A 19,730-nucleotide genomic window follows, 5' to 3' on the forward strand; every position below is an offset into this window, starting at 1 on the left:
GTATTTCTTTAAACCAATCACAATCGTCTTGGGCAGCGCTAAGCCCAGGATGTAGCGACGGTGCCCTTTGCAAAACAGTGTCAGGAGGAGATTTGTGTCTGAAATAGGCAGCCAATGGCAGGCGCATACACACAGTTTGTCTGTTTGTTTTATTTGGATCCCCATTAGCTTCAGCATAAGCTAAAAGCTATTCTTCCTGGGGTCCTACAATCTACATCCTGTGAGTCAGACTAGGTTTGATGAGACTGTTCGGGGGCGTGATTGAAGGGGGTGAAGTATGACACGTGCGAGTCAAACGTTTCAGCAACAATGGTTTGTCAAGCAAAGTGGTAGAAATATCGAAATATGCTACAATACCTGTTTGCTGATCACAGTTATGAATTTTGGGACATCACTGTCAATATTATCACATGAAAAGAGTGACACAAACTTATTTAGAGTCAAACTATTGTATTAATAATGAGACTGAACATGTTCACATTGAATACAAAGAAGTTTGCTGGTTATTTCAACATTTACCACTTTACCTCTGTTTTTAGATATTAGAGATTGTTGTTGTTGTTTTTCAGTTTTTGACTGCCTTATCTATTCCCTGATGGAATGTCGGAGGGAAGTGATTAAAAGATCAACTTTTTCTCATCAATCATTACTTCCCCTTTTTTGTTTTCTCTTTCGTTCAAGTATGCTTTGATTCTGGTTTTGTAATACAGAACAGACTACATTTATTTCTCTCTAATACATTTAAGCTCCGTTTGAAAAAAGGACTTATCAAAGATTAATTAATAATTTTAGCATTATCTTTCTACAGTGAAATTAATTTCCTTTTATTGGCAGAGTTAGCAGGAGCCTCTGACATCCAGATAGACAGTTGCCTTTTAATGAGCAACCACACAGGAGAGTCAGTACTGTTGTAATTAGATAATTATTGATCTGCCCTACGTAATTTACAAGTTTATTTTCCATTATCTCAGTGAAAGTGAATTTGAAGAACTGCTCTTTTAAACCTCTAATTTCACATTTGGAGCTGCAGATGTGATTAACTCAAAACTGACTCTACAGATAAAGTACACAGCATGTTTATTTGCATATTTACATTCACATGAAAGCTATTTCATTTTGGTTATGAAACAATTCATAAGGACATCCTGGGTACACATTTGTTTGTTGGTGACATCATGGAAAAGAGGCTTGGTTACTAGTTATTGTTTTTTAAAGAATGCTTGCACGTGCAAGTGTAAACCAAATTTATGAAATCCAGAACTACCATGTGAATTGTGTTTTAGAGATGTTGCCTTTTTTCTTGACTGACCTGAGACTTCAGCGGGAGATAACATATCCCTGCATAGCTTACAGACACCCTCACCCTCATGTGGCGTGTGAGTGCCCTGTCATAACCCAAACACACTATAATGCCTGAGATTCTGGTGTCGGCATGCCTCCACACACACTACACAGGAGAACCAGCCTTGAAGACGTTGACTATTATCTTATGTTTAATGAGCTGCAGAGGGAAAGTGTGTCAGATCATGCTCTGAAATAATACTCTGTGTCTGACATGCCCTCTGATTTATTATTTGGAATATTATAGATAGTCATATAAAGTAGAAATAATAAATCATTAATAGAAAAGTGACCTTCAGACTTTTACACTATACTGCCTTATTTGATGTGATTTAGTCCTAAAAACTAACATTTGATATTCTTATTTGAATAGGTTAATAGGGGGCAGGGAAACTTAATATTCACTGTGTTCACATTTAGAGTGCCAAAATATTATGCGATAAAAATCCTAACCAGGGCCGTAGCCAGGATGTTAGAATCCCCAGACAACACCACAATACCAACGCACCTCCTGACATCAAAATATTCTTAATTTCCTAATCATTTTAGTGTTTCATAATTTTAATAATTACTAAATGAGATGGCCCTTTCCAGAAAACTTCCTAGGAAATTATTTGATATTAGTGGAATTTATAAGGAAATGATGAAGAAATTATGGACTCATAAAATAACGAACCAGACTTTATTACCCAACATGAAGGCTTGGACACAGCCCTCTCCACACTGCCAGGAAAACAACTGTGGTGGATAAATACTGAATCCTTAATTGTGTTGTTTGCCATATTGCTGCAACTAACAATTATTTTCCTTACAAATGAATCTGGTGATAATGTCCCTGATTAATCGTTTTGGTCTACAATGTCAGAATGGAAAAGTCCCTACCACAGTTTTCAAGGTGACATCTTCGCTTATTTTGTCGAAAGCATCATCAGAGCTATATAATAAAACCAGTGAATATTCACATTTGAACAGTGGGAACTAGTTCATTTTTGGCACTTTTGAAAGAATAATCGATTAATCAATTACCAAAAGTTGCAGATTAATTTCCTGCGAATCGACCTTAATTCCCTTGCAGATGGCCCAACTAAAACAAGCACAATTGCAGAAATAACACCGAGGACATGACCTCGCAGTGTCTCAGTGGCAGCTAGCCCCTGACCCCACCCCACCACCACCACGCTAGGACCAGTATAGACGCTGCACCTGTATGCAGTGCGCCTGTCCCGTTTGGAAAAAAGTTGGCAGTGCAATGGTTACGCTGCGTGCGTCTCAAGGGCAAAGGAAATGAGGAAACCGATCACAACAACTAATGAAGACTCCTACCTCTTCAGACCTCTCTCTGTCTGCGGACTACCCTGCCGCTCCAGCTCTGTTCTAGCTGTGCTACCATGTCAGTGGAGGATGTTATTCTAGACCTATTTATAAGAGGACAAAAAAAACGGGAAGATGCGCCTAAATGGGAAGCGTCACATTTTCAGTGGGAGCGCCAGTGTGGAGAGACTGTGACCGAGCCAGGGAGCGGAATATGCGCCACTGTCCAGCCCTGCACGTCGGACTAAAGCGTCGGATCTTTGCCGGATAAACGTCCTATAGCCTAGCTGGATGATGTGATTTTTTTTTCTCCAGGATTTTATGATCGCACCACATTTCAGCGGGAATCTGGATGATCCAGGCACGTCACCCTGGACCTCCACACCGGTTTCGTGGGATCAGGACCAGACTGACCTGATATAGCCTAAATATAGGGAGCCATCAGTCAAAGTTTAAACAAGTCTCATTAAAAAATTACATAGTTAATAAATTATTACTTGAGAGTGGCATATGTTTCTGTCTGTGTTAAAAAGAGTGGATGAACGGTTATTTTAGACACAGCCTACAGTGTCTGACTAATTGAAATAGCCTACAAACTAGCCTACCATTGGAGTTTAGATTGAGAGCTGCTTTAGTTTAGTCGATAATTTAGTCTAAATGCAACAATATATTATTCCAACACTGAGGATGCCACCCTGGGTGTCCTTTCAAGGAAGGGAGACTGGAGAATGAAAGCGGGATTTCTGCGTCTTTAATCGGACACAGAAGCAAAGGAAAGAGACGGCCGAATAAGCCCTTTTTTTTTTTTGGGTTGGTCCAAAGAATCTTTTTTTGCGTGCCCCTTGGACTCCTGCACAATGGGGATTATACTTCAAGTTATTCTAGGAATGTTTCAATTCCTGCTGCTCACCAGAATACCGACGTCCCATGCCAAGGTAGGCCTATATATTTGGCCCTAAATGACTGCATGTCTGAGGTGGTCAGTCAGCCATCAGCTATGAGCTTGTGCGGTGTATTTCCATCTTATAGTCACTTGATGAAATCTCTTTTGTATGGATTTGCTCTGGTGAAGAACGTGGAACTTTTAGCTTGGTGGAAGTTATCCCCTAGGTCAATGACACCTGTCACTAAGCCATAGCGTCCAGTGACAAGAAAATTCACTAGCCTATCTAACATTATTCAGGACAGCCATGTGATTTATAAAGTGACATTATGGTATTGTCTCCTCATCATTTTTATAATTCAGTGCCGCTTTCTAGTGAGGCACCTTAAACAAAGAGTTTATAGCTACGCTGTAACCAAAGCTTTAGATCAGTTAAGCCATCAAAAGAACAACTTTTAGATTGCCAGGTTATGGAAAATCCTCTAGCATGGCACATACGTTGTCTTCTTAGCCACCCTAATTCATCAGGAAGGCAGGACATTTGGACAGGAATCCATTCATGAACAGCATGTTGTTCATATATGGATTTGTTAGGCTATAATTAAAGGGAAATTTTGACATTTAGGGAAATATGCTTATTCACATACCAGAGTTTGATGAGTTGGCCTAGCTTAGCACAAGAAATGGAAACGGGGAAACAGCTAGCATGCTCTGTCCAAAGGTAACAGAATCTGCTTACAAGCAAAGATCACTAATTAACACATTTTATCTAATTTAAATCTTTACAAAAACGATTTTCTTTTTGCCTGGGACCAGTAACTTCTGGAGTCTCAGCTGGTTGCCTAGCGACTGGTGGGGCCAAGAAAACTGAAACTGACCCTATGTTCCAGTAGAACTACATGAAGCAGGTAATTTAAATAAAAAAAATCTGGCTCCTCTGGCACCACCTACAGCCTGTAGTGTGATTTGCAAAAATCCACTGCTCCCTGTTCAGATACACCAATCAGGGCCAGGGGGGAGTGTCTAACTGCGTGTCAATTACTGCTCATGCATTATTACTTCCTTATCATTGATAAGAAATGTTCATATAGGCCTACTGACAGTTTCCACAGACAGCAGCAGGTGCTCACAAAGAGAAAACTATGTGTGCTGGTTCTCTATTTATGTCTGGAGACTTATATCAGGAACACAGCTCTGCAGCAGTGTGGGATCCAGCCCTGACTCTGTGCTGCTGTTTAGTGATGCATCATCCTAGACGCTACATGACACAGCAGCATGACTATTCACCTGCTCACATCTGAAACTCTCTGGTTTCATGCTGTCTGCTTTTCTGACACATTATTTGGAAAAGGGGTCATCCTTGTGTGTGTGTGTGTGTGTGTGTGTGTGTGTGTGTGTGTGTGCGCGCCAAAAGGAGGCAATTTTATCCCAGTCTCTGATACAGAAAAGACACACTTACTTAAGCTCACTTCCTACCAGTCACAAAATGGCCTTAGTCACAGCTTAACTCAGAATCAATGTGGGCCAAACGTGTGTGTGTGTGTGTGTGTGTGTGTGTGTGTGTGTGTGTGTGTGTGTGTGTCTAGAAGGGGGTAGAGCAGTCGAAGGGGGACAACTGGACAAAGTCTACATTCCCTTACAAGTGGCCTTGGTTTTCTAGGGAGCTATACAATTCAGTTTCTCTTTCTGTGTTCTTTCATTGGCATAAGAAGTATTTAGATCCTTTACTTAGGTAAATTTACCAATACAACAATGTAAGCAAGTAAAAGTCCTTCATTCAAAATCCTAAAATACAGTAGTATCATCAGCTAATGTACCTAAAGTCTCAAAAGTAAAAGTATTTGTTTTGCCTTAAAATGTCCCCTGTGACTGATATATATAATTAAATTGTTAATACTGATTTATCTGTAAGTGGCACTTTACTGTCATAGCAGGTCGAGGTGGAGCTTGGTTTGACTACTTTATACAAACTTAGGTTGTTAGGTGGTTTAGTGCAGTGGTTCCTAACCTGAGGGTCGGGCCTCTCCAAAGGGTCACAAGATAAATCTGAGGGGTCATAACATGATTAATGGGAGAGGAGAGAAGAAATAAAATAAGTTGTGCTACGCAAATCTGTTTCCATTTTAGTTTTTTTCTGAAATCTTTGCTGTTATTTGTGAAATTTGGGCCTCAAAGTGTTGTTTAATGAAAAGTCTGAGAAGTGTAATCTCTCTTTGGTGGAACTGCTAACAACTCATAGATATCTGAAACATGATAAGAGGCCCCAACTAGACACTGTTCTTGTTTTTGTTAAGCGTCACAAGCCAAACAAGTTGGGAACCACTGGTTTAACATTTAATTATACTGGGGTTTTAAGGTTATTTTATGCTACTGAATGTAACATCTTATCTGCAAGTTAACGAATAACTAGCTGTCAGAAAAATGTAGTGGAATAAAAAGTACAATATTTGCCACTGAAATGTAATGGAGTACAAGTATAAAGTAGCAGAAAAAATGCTCAAGTAAAGTATAAGTACCTCAAAATTGTACTTGGTGGTTGTTTTCCCTTTCAGAGGTCACTATAAGACACTGTATGTGAGTGTTAACTGCTGTTAATTGTTTCAAACACCTTAATCAGGTGGGGTTGGAAGGGCAAAGGTAGCAGGTACAACTTGATCGAAAATCCAGCAGCTCCCTCCCTTATATTGTTGAAAATGTGGATGGATTTTGGTCTTGAACGTGGACATTTTCAGTTACAGTACATGCTCAAATGGACCAATGGACCCCACTGCAGAATATTTCAAAAATAGAGTCCAAAATGGGGCATGTTTTATTAAGTTGTTGTACAACTGTAGGGTGGCTCTTACCCTCCTACATGTGCATCTGTGTATCAAAGTTCAGAGTTTTCACTTTCTTCCTGTCATTTACCACTAGGCATTATTGAGCCGTATTCAGATGCCAGGTGTGAACTATTTTGGTGTTCATTGACAGGAAACACCTTGATATGCACCAGCAGCCTTTTTACAACAATGTCAAACAGGAGGTTGCAGGCAATAGCTCAACAGTTAGATTACTGTTATATAATGCTTAGTTCAGAAAAAAATCTTGATTATTGATTAATAGCAGATATATTTTATTATATGTATTACATGTATTTTAAGTATAGAAAACTATTGTTTTTCTTCAATGATGACCTACCAAAGTACTAATTTACCCACCTTTTTTTTCTTTTTTTGGGGGGGGCTTTTCCGCCTTTAATTGATAGGACAGCTAGGTGAGAAAGGGGAGAGAGAGGGGGAAGACATGCAGGAAATCGTCTCAGGTCGGACTCAAACCCTGGACCTCTGCGTCGAGGCATAAGCCTCTATGTATACGTGCGCCTGCTCTACCCACTGAGTCAACCCGGCCACATTTGCCCACCTTTTGACTATGCTATATATAGGCCTACATCTTTTTTTCCGGGACTGATAGTGATCCACTTGTTATGACTCCGAAGTGCAATGCTGAATGCTGTCTAACAAGTCAACTTGACCAGGAAACCCTAAACTTATTGAAACGGTGCTTTTCACATGAGCTCACTACTTTTATTTCTCCCTCCAGCTCGCTCACTGGCGGCCGGCAGACTCCCCAAAATCCAGGGAAGGTCGAGAAGGTATGCTCCCTTTTTCTACAAAGAACCCTGCACTACTTGATGGAGCTGATAGAGAGAAATAAAATCATGCCTGTATTGATTTATCTCCACCAGTGCGACGGTGGTTGGAGGTTTATTCGCGGAGCGGCTGTGAGCCTCGGGACACTCTGGTGGAGGTTTGGCGGGAGTTGCCGGGGGAGACGCACCATCTTTTCGTCCCATCCTGTGTGTCGGTGAGGCGATGTGGTGGCTGCTGTGCTGACGAGGCCCTGGAGTGTGTTCCCTTGCTTACACACACACTCACAATGGAGGTATATACACACAGACACCCTCTAAATCCCTCCCTGCTTCAGTGTAGACGAGTAATGTTGGAAACAGTGAGATGATGTGTGAATATTTTCTAATCTGTGTGCAGCTGATGAGAACCTCCTTCATGAAACATGAGCTCATTGAGTTGCCGTTCGTCGAGCACAGCCAGTGTGAGTGCAGGTAATAAAACACACAGCCTGTGCTCAGAGATGCATGGTATACATGTTGTTGAGTGACCTCCTTGCACCTTTATGCTGACACCGTCTGTTGTATCTGTATGCAGATTAAAAGATAATTTCCAGCCAACACCTACAACAAGGTAACACATATTGTTTTTCACTTCTTTACCCTTCCTCTTCCCTTCTTACCCTTTTTATCTCTCCTTGTCTGTTCATGTTTAATCGTGTGTGAGTGAGCTGTTGTTGTGAAATGTCATGTTCCATCATCTCTAATGACTTTATGAAGCCCTGTCTGTGAAGCCATGTCCACTAATGATGCTCTTATAATTCTGCTGGTGATGTTATTAACGAGAAGGAATTAAGAGGAGTGTTACAGTCAAAAACTGTTCTGATGAAACCTAAGTAGCCATAAGTGGCTTAATAGTGTTGAATAGAGGTTACTTGTTCTCATTTGCATTATCCAAGGACATAAGGCTTTAATCGATTTCAAACATTTGGTCATTCCTTGCTGCAAAGGTCCAACATCTCAGATCAATGTCTCACCTCTTAAATGCAAGAAATAACCAAATTCACATCATCATTGTCACGTCAGTACATGAAACATGTCAGTGTTCACTTTCCAGGTTTAATTATAATTAAACATAATAAAGAATCAACTAGTGGGATGCTGATTACAATTTAGGCTGTTAATACAACTCTTTTATTGAGTTTCCAAAACACAACAAAAATTGCCTTCATCACATAGTTGAAAATGACAGGAAACATGAAAAGATAATGTGGTAAAGGTGAAATCAATCCAGGCACATTGTGGTTACAGTATGGTTCTTGGAGAGCTGGCTCACTTGGATACCTCATCATAATGCAACTTTGTCAAAACTAATTTGTGGTTACAAATTGTTGAATCTGATGAGTTTACATATCTCAAAGCAGGCAAGTACCTTCTGTATGTTTCTTTTAGAGCTTCAGATTTGTTGTCCGTGAACTAAAACATGATAGAAAACTATTGTGGATCATTGGAAATCTCTGACTGTAGGTCAACATATACTAAAAGTAAATAAACCTTCCTGTTCCGGCAGTAGACACTGTACTGTACGAATTGTTGAGGTTCAGCCGGGACTGACAGCTATACACTGTGAAAGGAACATTTTTGTTGGATCCCTGATGTTTGTTTGTGTACTTCATACTGGCAGTTCCAGCTATGCAATCATATGATTTCATCTTTAATGTTTATGTCCTCCTACTTCCTGTTAGGATGTGGACATAAATAAAGGATTCCAATGTACTGTATGTATGTGTACTGTACGTGTGTATACATTTTTGTTTTACCCTGTTCAGGTTTCATGTGTCTACATGACTGTGTTTGCTGAATCTCTGCATGTCTTTGCACATGTGTACTGTACATTTTCTATGTGCTAGTATAAATGTGTGCAAAAGTTTTTGTGTGTGTGAGAATATTTGTTTATGTGTGTGTGCCCCTCAGTGAGTTAGCATCTGTGTGACTCTCTCCCAGCATCCCTTGGGATGGCCCGCATCCTGTTGTCACCATAGCGATGATTTTTATCTCCCTTGCCATGTGCTCTCTCACAGACTGACGGAGCAGAGTCACGCATCCATGATAGTAAATTAGAGCTCCAAAGACAACAACAGAAGCAGCTCACTCAGTTATTATTGCCAAAGCTAAGCTGGTAAACACGGCCCCCATAATTTGATAATGTTTAATAAAGTTACAGCAGATGGGATTAAAGAGACAGGGAAGTTAAATCAAAAAGCCAAAATCCAAAACTGTGAGCCGATGCACTTTGCTGTTGAGGGTACCAGCATATATTAAAGTAAAACAGATTGTGCTCAATAAAGACTGGACTAGGATAGGGATATGAACGGAGCTTAGTTAACCACAGGCAAGGTGGACGATGTGTCCAAAAATGCAAAGCTACAGTAATAGGTGTAATGTTTACAGAACATTTTCTCTGTGTTTTTGGGGAGTGTCTCCTGAGAGCTTCCTGGGCAGTGATCTGTATTGAGATCTTCGACTTTGAGCAATACCAGTCTGTAAAAATACTCCAATATGAGTAAAAGTCCTTCTTTCAAAATTGTACTTAAGTAAAATTACAAGTAATATCAGCATATCGACGTACTTGTCATTGCAACAGAATGGCCCCAGTCAGACTTAAAATGTTATATTATATATTATACCTCTGGATATTCTTTGCTGGTATAATAACATGTAAGCAGCATTTTAATGTGGTACTGTTATGCAGTTTGATTTGATTTTGAACAATAATTTGCATTTTATGTGCTCATCACAGGTTTTGAAAATCCTTTTCTACAGATTAACTTGTAACTCAAGCTGCCAGATACATGTAGTGGAGTGAAAAGTGCAATATTTCCTTCTGAAATGTAGTGGAGTAGAAGTAGAGTAGCATAAAAAAAAACCTCAGAATTGTACTTAAAGTTACAATCTCAAAGATCTTTGTTTCATTCTCTTTGGCGGCACGTATGGCGATAAACGATAATTGCAGGCGTGTTTTTGGATCTCAATTTCACTTGTTATTGAAGATTCATCGTCTGTACTCGTCGCTCTTTTCTTTGTTTTTGTTTTCGACCATAATATCCGTTTACTTACAACGCTAGATATTTATTTCCATTAAACATTGAGATTATTACTTAAAGCACTTGAGTCAACGTATACTTTTCACCACTGATCCTATAAGTTTTAAAATATACATACTGGTTTTAAAAGCATTCAATTATCATTAATTAGTGATTTTTCTTGTCAACTTGTGTCTCTTTAAATTACTTTAAATGATTGCAATGATTGATGCATATCATACAAGACAAATATGAATAACTCACTGTTGAGACCTATCTTTAATGTATGATATGACAAATGATAAGTAATGCAAAGTTGGATAAATTTGCATTACAGATAACAGACAAATATCATAAGGTAATTTAGGAATATTTAAAGAAATATCAGATTTATGTTAGAAATTACATACAAGAGAATGTACAGTATGTGAAGTTCACTTAACAGTCTCTGCTGTGAGCTTCCTGTTTTGAAAAGGAGATTTATCGTAGTGTTTGAAGGCCTACATGTTTGTATTAGGGCATTACTTAAAATCTGTGTTTTGTGAAAATAACATTTGGAGATGAAATATATGGAGGCTGGGTGTTGTTCGACATTTTCCGATAACTTAGTGCAGACAAGAAACCTGACTTTTGGTACCAATCCTATAAAATAATACCGTTTTCTGATATCTTCTCAAATGTTAAAAGCTGAACTTTTCTTAAATAGAATATAGACTAAAATATGCATACATTCAATGTATTCACTTAGTTGGTGGTGGACACACAGGACTATTAATTCTTTCAACCTAATTTTCAATTCCAACAGGTGTCAAAAATATAACTCCTGACTATTTAATGTGTGTAACATTTTGTTTGTCTGATATTCCCAGGCCCTATTTGAAGCCATCAAGAACAGACAAGAAAAAAGAGAGAGGAAAGTCCAGACATAAGACAACTGGAGCCATCAGAGCTACGTATGTTGAATATTCAGTACACACATTGATTATTTATTTTTCAAATCTCAGTTAAAAGCCTTAAGTTGATGTTTTTACTTCTGTTAGTCATTATTTTCCAGTAAGCCTCAGTGTGAATGTTTGGTTTTCAGTCACAGCACTCAAGGTCTCTCACACACACACACACACACACACACACACACACACAGGACTCACGTCTCAAGACTAGTAGGCTTTATAAAAACAACACAGTATATGGCAACTATTCATTCATATTTAATATTTACTGTGATCACTTATATCACATGTTATATAATTCACGACTCTGGCTGGTAAGAAGGTAATTTAGAAACATTCAAGGACAATAAAAACATTTTGAAATGATTATCCACTGTGATCTTAGAGGAACAGGTGTGTGTATATATATATATGTGTGTGTGTGTGTGTGTGTGTGTGTGTGTGTGTGTGTGTGTGTGTGTGTGTGTGTGTCTGTGTCTGTGTGTGTGTGTGTGTCTGTGTGTATGTCTTTCTGCTACCATGTACATGAGTCCCATGATTCAGTCCTGAGCAGTGAAGGATAAAAAGTTATCTCTCTTTTTTCCATCTGCTTCCCCTTGACTTTGCTTCATTTCTGGCCTCCAGGGGCCCAGAGGTGACTGGGTTTGGGTGTGATGTCCTTCAGCACCCATCCATCACTCAGAACAGGCTTTATTCAGACTCTGGCAGGGGTGAAATCTGTGTAATTTGCTCCCAAATGCTACCTCCTCTATCCATGCCAGTGACAGGCGTGGTCATCGAGGTCTGAACAAAGATGGGCCATCTCTGCCTCATTAAGTAACTTCATTAAAGCCGCCAGCCTCCCAGGAAGACTGAGGCAGAACCAGCTTCAGTTAATGGACCAACTGACACAGGCAACTTTCTCAGACTCAGAGAAAGTACAGAGTGTATAAAGGGAGAAACTGAAAGCCAGAACAGAAAATACTGAAAGGACAGAAACACAGACTGAAAGAAAGAGAAGAAAGTTTGTCGGCAGCAAAGGAAACAGTATACCACATTAGTCACACATCTCCCACACACTGCATTGTGTAAATTTGGTTCAGTCTGGCACTGCATGTTTAAACAAGACTTGCATTTTATTTTTAGCCATGCTAGCAACGTGGTGTGGGATCAATAGAAAAGTAGTAAAATCTTTTAGACCCTGTATTGATTACACACCGTGGCTTTCAGTGTGTCAGTGTGTCGGTCCAAACTGAAACATCTCAACAACTGTTGGATAGATTGTCATGAAGTGTTGTACAGACATTGATGATCCCCTCAAGATGAAGCCTACAAACTTACTGTAATGATCCACTGACTTTTCATGTAGTTTCACCATAAGGTGGACGTTGGTTTTTGCAAATAAAATGTCTTAATAATTATTGGATGGATTGCCATGAAATGTGGTTCAGACATTCATGTCCCCCTCAGGATAAATTAAAGACCCTTAACCTAACCCATAACTTTTCATCTAGCTCTACCATTAGCTAAACTAATTACATTCCTATCAACCTCAGCCTTACTTTGTGTTTAGTGTTAATTAGCAAAGGTTAACATGCTAAACATAAAATGGTGACCATGTTAAACAGTATACCTGCTAACATGTTAGTATTGTCATTGTGAGCATGTTAGCATGTTGACATTAGCATTTAGTTTCAAAGCATTGTGCCTAAGTGCAGCCTCACAGCGCTGCTTGCATAGCTGTAGATTCTTGTTAATTAATGAATGAATACATTCTGCAGCTAACCACACTGTTCTTTCACCCTTCTTCCTTCCATCCAGGACACATGCTCCCCTACCTCTTCCTCCCCCATCCTCCCCTCCTCCATCACCTCCGCCCACCAGCCTCGCTCCCTCTCCATCGCCATCTCCGAGGCCTAGTTGCCGACCCTGCAGAGGAAGGAAGTGGGCGCTGAGTGCAACGTCTTGTCAGTGCCACTGCACCATCACAGCTGAGAGCTGCAGCCGGAAAGACCGGAGGCTCAACCCTCACCGCTGCAGGTCAGTCCACATGTAGTCTATATCCTTGACGTTCCACTTCTGGGATTGCTCTGTTGCCCCCGGAAAATCAACCGTATTTCACTCATTTAGGCCGGATATCCGTTGCTTTGGGCTTCCTTTGTGTTGGCATTTTAAACTCCGGTGGATTTATGAGGACTATGGTTAACCTTTTCTCAAATCTCTGCAAGGTAAATCCAGACAACTAGCTAGACTATATGTCCAATCCAAAGTCCAAAGTTTTCTGTTACACGACTAAAACAACTTTTAAACGTACACACATTCCACCAAAACAAGTTCCTTCCGAGCATATTTTGCAGCGGCACCATGGCTTTTCTCTGTTGCTTAGCACCGCCCAAGACGATTGTGATTGGTTTAAAGAAATGTCAATAAACCAGAGCATGTGTTCCTCCCATCCCCGAATGCTGTGTGGAGTAGCCAGACTCTCCTCCAGCACGCTTTGGAGGAGGGTCTGGCAAAGCAAGACCAGTCCACATGTTACCAAAACATAAACATCTGATGCTTGTACTTTTGAAAATTCTGTTTATTTGTTTTTGAACATGTTACTGAAACATAACAATACACAGACAAGGGTCTAGAGTATTGAAAATGAAAAAAGTGAATAATTTAGAAATCTAAATAAATAAATAAATGCAATCTCTGAAGCACCTTAAGCTGCATCAGGCTGTTTCTTTTACAAATTGAAGCTGTATGTTCTCTTGCTCCAGATCATCCCAACTCACAATCCATTTTCTATAACGATTTGAAAATATCTAATTAGAGATTTTTAGACAGGAAATCAGATGCTTGAGCTTTTGCTGCAGTGATAAGCTTTGGTGGAAGCAGCTGTAACTCAAGTGGTAGAGTGGGTGACTATTAGTTGTAGGATTGAGGCTTTGATTCCACGTGTTAAGTGTCCTTGAACAAGATCCTGAACCCAAAATTGCTCCCAAAGTGGGTAAATTTGACAGAAATAAATTAAAATTGACGTTTTGGACAAGTACGTCAAGGAAAAGTACATGCTCACTTTATCACTAGACTCACATTGTTCACAATTGGAGAATCCATCATAAATGTGAGAATCAGCCCTGTGTCTGTCAAAAAAAGTTTTCATGCTTAAAAATTCCTCTCTCTATTTATTGTTCCAGATGTGAGGCCATGAGGACTTGATGTGTCCACTGACTTGATTTTCACCTCCTTCTTTCCACCAACCCTTGTTGATTCATCACCCACTCTCAGTGCCATGTAGCATACAGACGCTTGGACATCCAGTAACATCAGACTGAAGGAAATATTCGCGGAAGCACCCACAACCTTTAGAAGCGCTCTTAGTTAAGCAACACGTGCAGCGTAACAGCCTAAATATCTACATGCGTGTGTGTGTGTGTGTGTGTGTGTGTGTGTGTGTGTGTGTGCAATCAAACATGTTACCATCACCTCTGCTTCTGCGACAAAGCTTCTGTCAGTCCACATGTGCATGCCTGTACAGACATGTAGAATCACAAAACACATTCCATGAGTGGAGGGATGACAGGCACCTTAATGGCATCTTTGAGAGATGTGGTTTTTAGACAATTTGTTCTTGGTGGACACAATTACACAAACTCCTGCTCTGCTGTGGTTTGGGGGTTCTTTAGGTCTGCAGTTGAACTTATACAAATACAAGAGAGCAGTGGAAACACATACTATTTAAGAACAATGGATATAAAGAGGATCAGTCTTACGCAGGGGTTCTTCATGTCAACGCTTCAGTGGAAGTTGTAATTTGTTGTTCGAAGACAAACTGCACATGGAGATGGATTCCAGGGTGAAGTCAAGGCCAATTTTTGTGCGGAGGATTTGAAAAACAGCGGCAACAGATTATAGATGGACACATCCACACTCAGACACACCAGAAGAACATAGGACATGGACATGAACTGGCACCCCAGTGTGCGTGGACCTATAGTTGAGCTGAATGCTGGGATGGAGAGTATCTGTGTGGTCTCCCCACTGAAAGACCCAGATGGGATATCCCTGCAGCCATCTCTTTCATTCAAATCGTATGACCACGGGCTGGCTCTCCAAGCCGCTTTCCGGCATTTGTTTAATTTGGGCCTTTTGTCTCCATCTTCCCTCGGCTCCTCGATTGAAAGCAGCCGCTTTGCCTCTCTTTGCCTCTCTTTTAGGCAGTGAGGAGAATGACAATAATGAGGCTGGCGGCTGTCCACTGCTTCACACATTCACACTTATAATACCAGGAACACAGACAACACTGCAAATGCAGAAAGACACACAAGCTCACTCACTCTGTGCTATAGTCACTCTGTGCTATAGCAGGCACACATACATTCATATTTACACACACATGCAATGTGAAATGAATGCAGGTAGCCATAAACATTTGTTTGTGCCACACCAAGTGTACAAATATATGTCAGTTATTGCAATTTACTGCAAAGTCTTCATTTAATATTGTATTATATGCCTCTGTTTTATATTTTATTATAATTATGTCAAGTTGATTGAAAGATATTCTATATTGCTGAATGTCTGTCTTTGTTTTGTTTGTTCATCTTTAATCCGTCTGCATAAAGAGTCAAGCTGGGTGGCCGGCTATGTATACACTCAGCATCTAAACCGATACCCAAATGTATTGAATTTAAACAGACATGGCTAACATGGGACACAAATGGGAGACTATATACATTATAATGTGTAATTCAAACAATCAGTGGGGCAGTGTTTTCCACAACACAGAAACCAAGCAAATAGCCGTTCCCAGTGCAGTGAAGGAAAAAAAATGCTGTTTTTGTTGCATGTTAGAGCTGGGATGGAAAGAGTATTATTCATTTGGAACATAACTTGTTTATATTCTGACTGAATCGCACGGTTTAATTCCATTTTAGTTCATGACTGCATGGATGCTGGGTAGGAACAGGGATTTAAACTGTGATTCAGTTTCAGAAAGGACAAAGTCTTGAGCAGCATGTCAGTCAGAGTGACAGGCTAAAGCCAGAGCTCAGAGGACCCATTATGACGGGTCATGGAGTTTAAACCCATTTTTGACACCCATTCAGACCATTTGTTTTGTGCTAAATTTTACTCAGAACATTATCAGTGACGTTGTATCTCCATGACAAACAGTAGCTTTGAAACTCTATAATTCATGTCTGTACTCTCCCCCAGGATTCATACGATCCTGCTAATTGAAACTGTCCCGAGTCTGAATTATTTGTGTGAGCTAAAGAACTTTGTTTCAGGGGCTGGTGTGATAAGCTCTGTATTTATACTCTCCTGAGATGAGATTTTTTTTTCCTTGCTTGAGTCCATTGTTCAGTGTTTGTTATAACCGTCAATCAATGCTTCAATCACTACCTCTATATCACAACATATTAATGACCAAGTATTATTGTTACTTTCTCTGTGTTATGTCAGACCTCTTTTAAGATAATAATGTTTTTATTTACATTTAGCAATAAGCATAGTCTCCAGTGTAGAGATGTGGAGCTGCAGCAGATCTGTAGTGATTATCGCTGGTTTAGAGGAACCTATAGGAGTTTTCTGTGTGTGTCTTAATAACCTGAAGGGAAGCATTTCTTTTTCATATGAGGAGAACTGAACTGGTCCTCTGAGTACAGACCAGACACTGTGTGATAATGTGGAACAGGAGATGATTTTCCCAAAATGTTTGTAGCCTAAAACTACTGGTGATCTTGGCTTTAAAGGAATAGTTTGACATTTTGGGAAATTCACTTATTCACCTTCTTGTTGAGAGATGAGAAGATTGATACCACTCTCATGTCTGTACAGTAAATATGAAGCTAGAGCCAGCAGTCATTTAGCTTAGCATAAAGACTGGAAACTTCAAAAATTCCAATTTTCCAGACTTCATTTCTTGATAATGTTGCATTTTGTGAACAAATGTTTAGGGTAAAAAAGTCACTGAACCTCAGTATAATTTGCACTTGTGTTTGAGATTGCAAAGCAAATACTGTACATTAGCCCACTGGGGGAAAATAGAAGAAAACACTGAAGAAGTAAAAAGCTCCATTCAAGCAGACATGTATGATATATCGAAGACATTCCACCTAAAAGAGTTGAGATGCTGAGATCATTTGTTGAGGGCCTCTGGGGTTCCAGTTGTTTCCTCTTTTGACCAAATGTTCTTATGTCAAAGTACAAATTCTAAACAACAAAAGCAACAGCGAATCCCATCAGGAAGCATTAATATCTGCTGTAGCCTCCAATCATTTCAACATCACAACTCTTTAAGTTATAAAGCTTGGGCGTATTAATATCCTACTCAAATGTCCTGAGAGACCCCTTACTAAACTATGTAACATTTTATAATCTCTAAAATGCCATGACCTTGTGTATGACGTAGTGCATACTTTAGAGATGTATTTGTAACTTCGTTTTAGCTATACTTCGTAATAAATCTCTTCTCTGTGAATACATTGTACTACTGTAGCCTATGTATAAAGAAAACCCTCTTTTTTTTGCTGCTACACCATTTGTGCCCTATTATGATGTCTTTGTAGAAAACAATGCAGTTTTATGTTGTATTAGTATATAAATGCCAATTAATCGATTCAATGTCCACATAAAAGTGTATACTGCATCGTCAAATATATTGAAAATGATACCAGGATACAACCATGATGTTACAGATGTTATTAAAAGTCTTATTTTTCATATAAACCTCTTGTTTTCTTCCTGTCACTGTTTATCCACTCTAATGTCCCTCTGCTCTGACCTCATCTCCCCCATCTCTTTGTTTTAATCTCTCATTTGACGGTAATGAAAGGTAAACAGACACTTTTGATTACAGCGACACCCTGGGAGTTGGGTACAGAGAAAGTGTGTGTGTGTATGTGACGTGATGTAGTGTTATGAGACATAATATTGTTCCCTCTCCTCCTCTCGTTTGTACTGCTGAGTCAGAAGCTGGTCCAGTACAAAGTTGTGCAGCCCAACATGTGTGGAGGAAAATAACAGTTAATTTACTCAAGTACAGTGACACTGATGAGGCACTTGCACTTACTTTATACTCCACTACATATCAGAGGCAAATATTGTACTTTTTATTTATTTGAGAGCTATAGTTACTTGTTATTTTGCAAATTAAGATTTTACATACAAAACATATAGCAGTTCAACTTTCATTTTACTTTAACTTGCAGCAAGGTGAATCATAGGCACACACAGACTCACACATACATACATAAAACAGGATAAAATGCATAAAACACAATAAAACTATCTAAAAATAAATGAAAAAAACCCAGCTCAAATAAAACAATGTGCATCATGTTTTCCAGCATTACGTTAGATCAAACCTGGAGTACATAGCCATCATCATCTCACAAATGCAATATGCTTTTTTTTTTTTTACTGGTGATGGAATATTTTTCATCATGTTACTTCTTTTACTTAAAGCGAGAATATGGGATTTTTAAAAAGACGAAATAACCAATTTTTCCTTTTACAAATGAAAGGTTGAATTCATAAGCAGCAGCTGTAGCCTTACTCAGGCTAGTAAGACCAGTAGCTTATGGCGCTAATAATGCTAGCAAATTTTAGATAGATATTGCTCGGTAACGGAGTCCTTTCACTTCAGGGGTTAATTTGCAAAAACAGTTATCTCGTATTTTTTTTATCTTCCTAAATCATGCTTTTTGTGCAAGCCAGGGAATATCAGTCAAACTGGTGTTGGTATATTCATTTTAAGAATGTAATGTATGTTTTTGCAAATGAACAATGATAACAAGCCAACGTTTAATTAATAATTAATAAGGTATGATGTTTATCAAATACACTTTCATAGTTTAGCATGTTAGCATGCTAACATTTGCTATTTAATTATGAGGGGTAATGACTGTGTGAGAGACAGAGTCTGGAGAGAAGATATTGTCTGTGTATTCTGTGCACTGTGCCTTTTATCCCCCTGGCATGGATTATTTTGACTATGACGATTGTGATGACTAAAGTTGGTGGCAATTTGACGTTCAACTCTCATTTGTCCCCTAATTATCATCTCACATTGCAGAGCAAACTTTAGACCAAAATAAGGATGGTAATCTAATGACTATGCCTATTTGTATCACAGTTACTGGCTATAAATTGACAAGCTTGCATGGCAGTATTATCATATTATAATGACTGATTGCATGTAAATTAGCAGCAGTTTATTTTGGCCGTCATTACTCTTTACAGAGTGTGAAGAGAGGAGAGGATGAAAGAGGAGAGGAGAGGAAAGAGGAGCTAAATGCTGCTGCCAACCTATCTGTCTGGAAGGGCAATACGCCAGTACTAAATATAGCTGCAAGATTAGGGAGACAGAGAGAGAGAGAGTGAGAGAGAGAGAGAGAGAGAGAAGAGGACACTGAGTCACCCATCAATATACAGAAAAGATGCCTTTACTCCAAAATCTGTTTTTTAAAGTTCTGCGCTTGTCAGAAACCCCCAAAAATATGTCCTCGTACTGGTGAATAACAATGGAGAGGCAGAAACACTGCTCAGACTTTTATGGGGCTCTGACTATTTCTTTGTATGTTCTT

The 19,730-nt window shown here is 39.3% G+C and overlaps 1 protein-coding gene and 1 long non-coding RNA gene across 2 annotated transcripts; both read left to right on the forward strand.

The window, feature by feature from the left end:
- The first annotated feature begins 210 nt into the window (after window positions 1-210).
- On the forward strand, window positions 211-2,180 carry LOC118495251. Its single transcript, XR_004897580.1, has 2 exons — window positions 211-297; window positions 328-2,180. It is a non-coding gene; the product is annotated as an uncharacterized LOC118495251 (long non-coding RNA).
- Window positions 2,181-2,569: 389 nt separating this feature from the next.
- Window positions 2,570-17,871, forward strand: vegfba (vascular endothelial growth factor Ba). Its single transcript, XM_031303350.2, has 8 exons — window positions 2,570-3,587; window positions 7,115-7,166; window positions 7,260-7,456; window positions 7,561-7,634; window positions 7,738-7,773; window positions 11,092-11,175; window positions 12,973-13,191; window positions 14,337-17,871. Exons 1-8 carry the CDS (start codon window positions 3,510-3,512, stop codon window positions 14,356-14,358), a joined length of 762 nt encoding a protein of 253 aa, XP_031159210.1. The 5' UTR covers window positions 2,570-3,509; the 3' UTR covers window positions 14,359-17,871.
- Window positions 17,872-19,730: the final 1,859 nt, after the last annotated feature.

The sequence above is a fragment of the Sander lucioperca genome, chromosome 1 (genome assembly GCF_008315115.2).
Source record: "Sander lucioperca isolate FBNREF2018 chromosome 1, SLUC_FBN_1.2, whole genome shotgun sequence".
NCBI classification, from domain to species: Eukaryota; Metazoa; Chordata; class Actinopteri; order Perciformes; family Percidae; genus Sander; species Sander lucioperca.